The 7,304-nt window shown below is 41.0% G+C and overlaps 1 protein-coding gene across 1 annotated transcript in view; it reads left to right on the forward strand.

Moving 5' to 3' along the window:
• ZC3H18 (zinc finger CCCH-type containing 18) overlaps nt 1-7,304 on the forward strand; it is a 57,391-nt gene that overhangs the window by 31,684 nt on the left and 18,403 nt on the right. The window contains 2 exon segments of the mRNA XM_015600530.2: nt 1-71; nt 1,435-1,703. The exon segment at nt 1-71 is cut by the window's left edge and continues 10 nt beyond it. Of these exon segments, the coding sequence (XP_015456016.1) occupies nt 1-71; nt 1,435-1,703 (340 nt within the window).

The raw sequence follows: 7,304 nt of genomic DNA on the forward strand, positions 1-7,304 counted from the left end.
TCTGGCGTGGTGGACAGTACGAGAATTTCAGGGTGCAATATACAGAAACAGAACCATACCACAATTACCGGGTAAGTAGGACTGAGATATGTAGATCTGAACTTCACTGATTGATTCATTAAAATTGCCCCCTTTTTTATTTATAGGACTTTATGTGGGCTTAATCATGTTGGTGTGGTATACTAACTCCAGCCCAAATTGACTATAGAGAACTAATGGAGATCCACAGATTAAATATGTGGTGATTTAAATAGACTTCCTTGGATTTATCTCTGTTCTTGCTGTGTTTTTTTATTTTTTAATTAGATTTGCTGATCGGGTTATTGATACAGGCTTACAGGGTTGTGTGTTTCACCCTTTTAAGCATATTTCTTTTTCAAACTCCTTGGTAACACCATTTATAATCATTGTGCTTAACCAGTTAAGTATATTCCTTTGGGCCTCTACCAGCCATGCCTTGTTGGTCTAATGGAGAACTGGTCTATATTGGCATTTCCCTGAGAGTTTAGTATATTTATGAATATATATGCTTCAGCCTTTGGGTCCCTAATCTTATGCTTGTTAGGGTGATATGAAAAAAGCTGCCACTGGGAAGAGATCAGTTAGAGGCAGTTTAGTAGTTTTTGTGCTATGACTTATGTGACAGTCATGTGTTTTTAGGACCAAAGGAAGCCCTGGGTGCCCATTGGTAAGCTTGTAAAGAGATGGGGACCCTGGTTGACCATCCGTGCTCCTCTCTCCAGTAGAGCAGATTCCTCACTGAGGTTGGGCTGCAGGAGTGCAGATGCCTCATGTCAGACCCAGCAGCCTTAGAGGTAGCAGAGACTTGCTGGAGTCCCTTTCCACCACATATCCCTACTGTGTCTAAGGGGCAGGGCAGCATGAAGGTCAGGAGTGTACTTTGTTTCCCTATAGGCCTCCTAAAGCCAGAGCCCGTCAGTGTACTGTGACTTGGGCTTTATTCACTTTTAATTTTGACTATTACAGCAGATGAATGAATGAAACAGAACAGTAGTTCAAAAAAGTATTCAAGGATTATGGTTAGAAAAACAAGAGCCCCCATTTTGGGGTGTCCACTCTGTCCTAGACACCACTAAGCAGAGTGCTTTTAGGTGCCTGGGTTGTCTCCACCTTAAGCATGAGTTGCTGAGGCCAGGGAGGCCCACCGGCTCACGTGCCAGAACTTGCACCAGCCTGGGCTGCTGATTAGCCTAAAATTAGTAGTTAGAAGGGTTCACTCTTAGGTCTTATTCCACTCTAATTTGGCATCTAATCTATTTTTTAACATTGTGTTTTAAAGAGAAACTTTCGAACAAAATTAACACCAGAGATTGTTCTAATTTTCATTCGCTTGCTCTTTGCATTTTCTCTGTACTTTCTGTTTTAAGTGTTTAAATCACAGCTGGTATATGTGTGTTTGGCTTTTCAACAAAGGAAAGGGAAAGGGAACGAGAGCGAGAGAACAGACAGCGCGAGCGTGAGCGGGAGCGGGAGCGAGACCGAGAGCGGGAGCGCCGGCAGCGGGAACGCGAGCGTGAGCGGGAGCGTGAGCGAGACAAGGAGCGGCAGCGGAGGAAAGAGGAGTGGGAGCGAGAGCGAGCCAAGCGGGACGAGAAGGACAGACAGCACAGAGACCGAGACAGGGAGAAAGAGCGGGAGAAGGAGAAGGAGAAGCCAAAGCCCCGCTCCCCGCAGCCACCAAGGTAGGCTGCCCACTGCTGGGGTCTGGGAGGCCGGGGTGTGGGGCCCTGAGAGGAGGAGGGCTTGGGGCCCGCAGCTCCACTGTCTGGGCCCTGTTGATCAGCAGATCTGCCTGCTTCCCACAGCCCCAAACCCACCGTCCCAAAATCAGTCGCTAAAGAAATGTTGATGTATTTTGATTAGTAGGTGCTGCCCCATCATGTAACGTGTGTTACAAAACATGTGCTGTGTGTACCCTATTACTTTCCTAAATCAGGAAAGTTCTGAATTCCTAGTTCCTCTGGGACTTGGAAGAAGAAATTGGAAGGTTCAGGATATGCGTGTTGCTGGCCACAGTATGGCGCTCTAGCAGCTGGAATGCAGGAACAGCTGGCCTCTCCACTTAGCTTGTTCTCTGTGTGGCAAGTCCATGCTGCTCTATGAGAGTTGCCAGTTAGACTGCTGGGGTGGGCAGTGAACACATGGCCCCATAGCAAAGGCCCAAGAGGCTGGGCAGGCTCTGGGGCTTCGCACAGCCTTTTTTTTTTTCTTTTTAAACATATTTAAATATTGGAGCAGGACAGCTGCTCCTCACTAGAAAATCATAGAACTTGATGAAATTTTGTGTATTTTTTTATAGCTTTATTGAGATATCATTCACAGACCATGCCATATACCCATTTAAAATGTACAAATGCAGTGGTTTATAATATATAGCACAGCTTAACATTGTGGTGCCATCACAATTTTAAAACATCTTTGTTCCCCTAAAAGAAACCTCTTTACTGTTAGCAGTCACACCTCATTTTCCCTAAACACGCCCCCCGAGCTGGCAACCACTAATCCATTTTCAATCTCTATGGATTTGCTTATTGTGGACATTTCACACATATGGATTTATAATATATGGTCTTTTGTGATTGACACCTTTCACTTAGTATGTTTTCCAGTGTTCATCCACACTGCGTGTGGCATGTAGCCATGTCATTCCTTTTTGTGGTCGAATAATTTTCCATCATATGGATGTACATTTTGTTTAACCACCCATTGATGGGCATTTGGGTTGTTCCTGCAGTTTGGCTGTCATGAATGTGAGCATTCATGTATAAGTATATGTGTGAACATAGCTTTCGTTCTTCTTGGGTAAATGCCTAGGAGTAGAACTTCTGGGTCATGTGGTAACTACATTTAACCTTTTGAGGAATTGCTGGACTTTCCCAAAGTAGCTGCAGCATTTTACATTCTCATCAGAAACATGTGAGGGTTCCAGTTTCTTCCTCTTCCTTGCCAGCAGTTGTTAGCCATCTTTTTGATTGTAGTCATCCTATTGGGTATGAAATGGTATCTCATTGTAGTTTGATTTGTTTTTCTCTGATAACTAAGGATGTTGAGCATCATTTCATGTGCTCATTGGCCATATGTATATCTTCTTTGGAAAATGTTCGGATCTTTTGCCCATTTATAAATTTGTTAGTCTTTATTATTGAGTAGTAAAAGTTCTTTATATAGGTATAAGCTCTTTATCGGATATCTAGTTTGCAGATACATTCTCCCATTCTGTGGGTTGTTTTACTTTCTTGATCATGTCCATTTCCTTTTTTTTTTTTAAAGGAAGCCCTCTTATTTTTATTCCAGCTTTCTAAAGAAAAGATACAGATGACATATAACATTGTGTAAGTTTAAGATATATGATGTGATTTTGATACATTTATATTGTGAATCGATTACTACAGTAAGGTTAGTTAACACCAATGTCACCTCACATAATTATGTTTTTTTGCATGTGGTGATAAGATTGATATACTCTCTTAGCAACTTTCAACTGTACGATACAGTATTGTTAATTCGTCAGCATGCTGTACATTAGATCCCAAAACTTACCTTGTAACTAGAAATTTATACCGTTTGACCAACATCTCCCTATTTCCCCCACTCCCTAGCACACGGCAACCACCATTCTACTCTGTTTCTATGAGTTTGGCTTTTTTGGATTCCACATATGAGTGAGAACATACAGCAAAAACAGAGAGTCTTCGACTTACTTCACTTAGTATAATGCCCTCAGGTTCCATCCGTGTTGTTGCAAATGGCAGGATATCTTTTTTCATGGCTGAATAATATTCCATTGAATATACATACCACATTTTCTTCATTTATTTATCAATGGACACATAGGTTATTTCCATGTCTTCAATATTGTGAATAATGCTGCAGTGAGCATGGGAGTACAGATATCTCTTCAAGAGTGATTTGGCTATATACCCAGAGATAGGATTGGATTGTTGGATCATATGGTAGTTTTAGTTTTAATTTTTTGAGGAATCTCCTACTGTTTTTCATAGTGGCTGCACCGGTTTACATTCCCACTAGCAGTCCATATCCTTGCCAATCCTTGTTATTTCTATAATAGCCATCCTAACAGGTGTGAGGAAATATCTCATTGTGATTTCGATTTGCATTTACCTGGTGATCAGTGATGTTGAGCATCTTTTCATATGTCTGTTGATCATTTGTATGTCATCTTTGGGAAAATGTTGAGTCAGATCCTCTGCCCATTTTTTAATGAGATTTTGTTTTGCTTTTGAGTTGTAGGAGTTCATTACATTTTTATATTAACCCTTTATCAGGTATAGGATTTGCAAATATTTTCTCCTATTCTATAAGTTGTCTTTTTGTTTCTTTTGCTATGCAGAAGCTTTTTAGTTTAAAGGTAGTCTCACTTGTTTACTTTTGCTTTTCATGCCATATCCAAGAAATCACCAAGGCCCATGTCAAAGAGCTTTTTCCCTATTTTCTTCTTGGAGTTTTATGATTTCATGTCTTACATTTAAGTCTTTAATCCATTTTGATTTAATTTTTGTGAATGGTTTAAGATAGGGGTCCAGTTTCATTCTTTTGCATATGAATATCCAGTTTTACCAGCATCACTTATTGATGAGGCTGTCCTTTACTTATTGAGTAGTCATGGCTCCCTTGTAAAATATTAGTTGACCCTATCGTCAAGAATTTATTTCTGGGCTCTCAATTCTTTTCCATTGATCTATGTATCTGTTTTTAAGCCAATACTGCTTTAATTACTATAGTTCTATAATGTAGTTTAAAATTGAGAAGTATGATGCCTCCAGGCTTGTTCTGCTTTCTCGGGATTGCTTGACTGTTTGGGTTCTTTTGTGGTTCCGAACATATTTTAGGAATGTTTTTTCCTATTGCTATGAAAAATGCCATTGAAATTTTGATAGGGATTGCATTGAATTTGTAGATTGCTTTGGGTAGTATGGACATTTTAACAGTATTGACTCTTACTGTCTATGAGCACAGAATATTTTTTCATTTATTTGTGTCTTTCATCAATGTCTGATAATTTTTAACGTGCAGATCTTTCATCCCCTTGGTTAAATTTATTCCAAAGCATTTTGTTAATTTTGACGCAATTGTAAATGAGGTTTTTTTCTTTGTTTTATTTTCAGATAGTTTGTTAATGTGCAGAGATGCAGCTGGTTTTCGTATGCTGATTTTTATATCCTGCAACTGTACTGAATTCATTAGTTCTAACTTTTTTTTAAATTAAATTTATTGGGATGTGACGTTGGTTAATAAAATCACATAGGTGTAAAGTATACCATTCAGTAATACATCATCTGTATACTGCATTATGTGTTCATCGCCCAAAGTTAAATCGCCTTCTGTCACCATATATTTGACCCCCTTTACCCTTTTTTTTTTTTGGTAAATGAAACCAGGCTCTCATCCCTTTATCTTGACCTTTTGATGAGACAAGCTCCTGTGTACAGTTGTAGTTCTGAATGTAAACATCAGGACTATAGTCTTTCATATTAAATGTATGCCTGCAGCAGGATGCTTAGTTTGTGATAAGTGTCAGTTTTAACTGTTTTCGTCATCTAAATTGCAATAAGTTGGCCTCCCTTAAATTTACTGTATTCTTTCATGCTTTTCTAACGCTGGGCAAAGTAATGTTCTTAAAGAACATTTGGAGTAAATCACATATTTTAGATGCACTGGGTTTGTTCTTTAAAAGACCGCTTTAATGAATCTTTTTGTTACAGTAATCACTTTTTCAGTTATCTTGAAATTTATATATTTATTTGAATTTTGATTTTGATCTCTTTGGTATTGGTCCTTTTGAAGTCCCCTAGAAGCCCTTTCCCCTGAGATGCATGGTGTTTCCACTGGGGCTGCCTTCCCCACTGGGAGATGAGGCCCAGCACTCCTCTGCTCACACCTGCTGGCCACTCACACCTCTTTCCTGTTGATCATTGTAGCCTCATCCTTTGCTCTGCCATTCCCTCTTCCCCAGTGTCTCCAGGGCTTTGATCAGATCTCACTACTCAAAGAGGTCTCCCCACTCACTCCTGTCTTCCTTCCCTGCTTTATTGTCCCTCTTTCACTTATCCATTATCCTCTGTTGACCATCCAGAATGTAATCCCCTGGAAGGCCCTGTAGTCGTAAGGCTGGCACAGAGCTAGCGTTCATGAACATTTGATGGAGCCATAAATGAATTTTGGGTTTGGTAGCAGCCTGCATTTTTACCATGTGACACAAGTGAGTGCTGTAGAATTGGTGAAATTGCAGACTGAGTTGTGCAAACAGAACTAACTCAGTTTGCTTTCCAGATCCATAAAATGGCTCTGTTTTCGTGCATGTCCAGATCCCTGGTCTTAAGCAGAGACATAAGCAATGGCTGGGATATCACTGCCCATGTAACTCTGTGGATTCCCCAATCACATGAGCAAGTCTAGTTTTGTAGTTTTGTGGTTTTCACAAGCATATTTACTCATATTTACTCAGGCTACAGACCCCTTCCCCAGCCCATACTAACATTGCTTGTTTCCAAGAAGCCAGGCAGCTCTTTCAAATCAGGTGTCTGTGTTTCTAGCCGAGGGACCCAGGAGTGGGTATGCCCACAAGGGTACTGTTTAGAGTACTTGCTGGAGGATAGCCACATAGGTCAGCTGTGTTTCTTGGCTTGTTACTAACTCATGGGACAGATGACCATCCACTGCTCACTTGTATTTCATTGTTGCCTGATCTCTCCAGAGGAAAGTACCTACAAATACAAAAAGAATGTTTTAAAAGCTGTGGCATTTATTGGCTTGATCCCCAAGCAGCAGATTGCTGTGAACAGCTTCCAAATCCTACATGTGTAGAACCATAGACTCTCAAGAGTAGAAAGGATCACTGAGCGCTCAGCTGAATTAGTAGATCGGGGATCAGGAAGCTTAACTAAGTGAGTTCTTCCTAAAATCAGATGCAGCTTTTCTCACCAAACTGGGTGGATCTGTTCTCTCTCCATCCCACCCCAGTGTCCGACCTTGTTTGTTCCCTTCTTTTCCTCCCCAAACTCTCATTTATTATCCTGTGGGCTTCTACCCCCCAACATCTACTGCCATCGGCAGAGGTAGGGCACTCCTGTCACTTGGTCTGGATTTAGCCTGTCTCACGAGTGCTAAGGAATCTTGAACCCCATCTTTGATCCCCTGGCTGGAGCCCTGCCAGCCCCACTACCAGTCTGAGGGCTAGGATTTCACCAGAGCAGAATTTCCAGCACGGCCTCCTAGTTTCTTTGATCAGCCGGAGATGGCGTGACCACTTCAGGGGTGACTGA

Source organism: Pteropus alecto, unplaced genomic scaffold (assembly GCF_000325575.1).
Source record: "Pteropus alecto unplaced genomic scaffold, ASM32557v1 scaffold7, whole genome shotgun sequence".
Taxonomy (NCBI): Eukaryota; Metazoa; Chordata; class Mammalia; order Chiroptera; family Pteropodidae; genus Pteropus; species Pteropus alecto.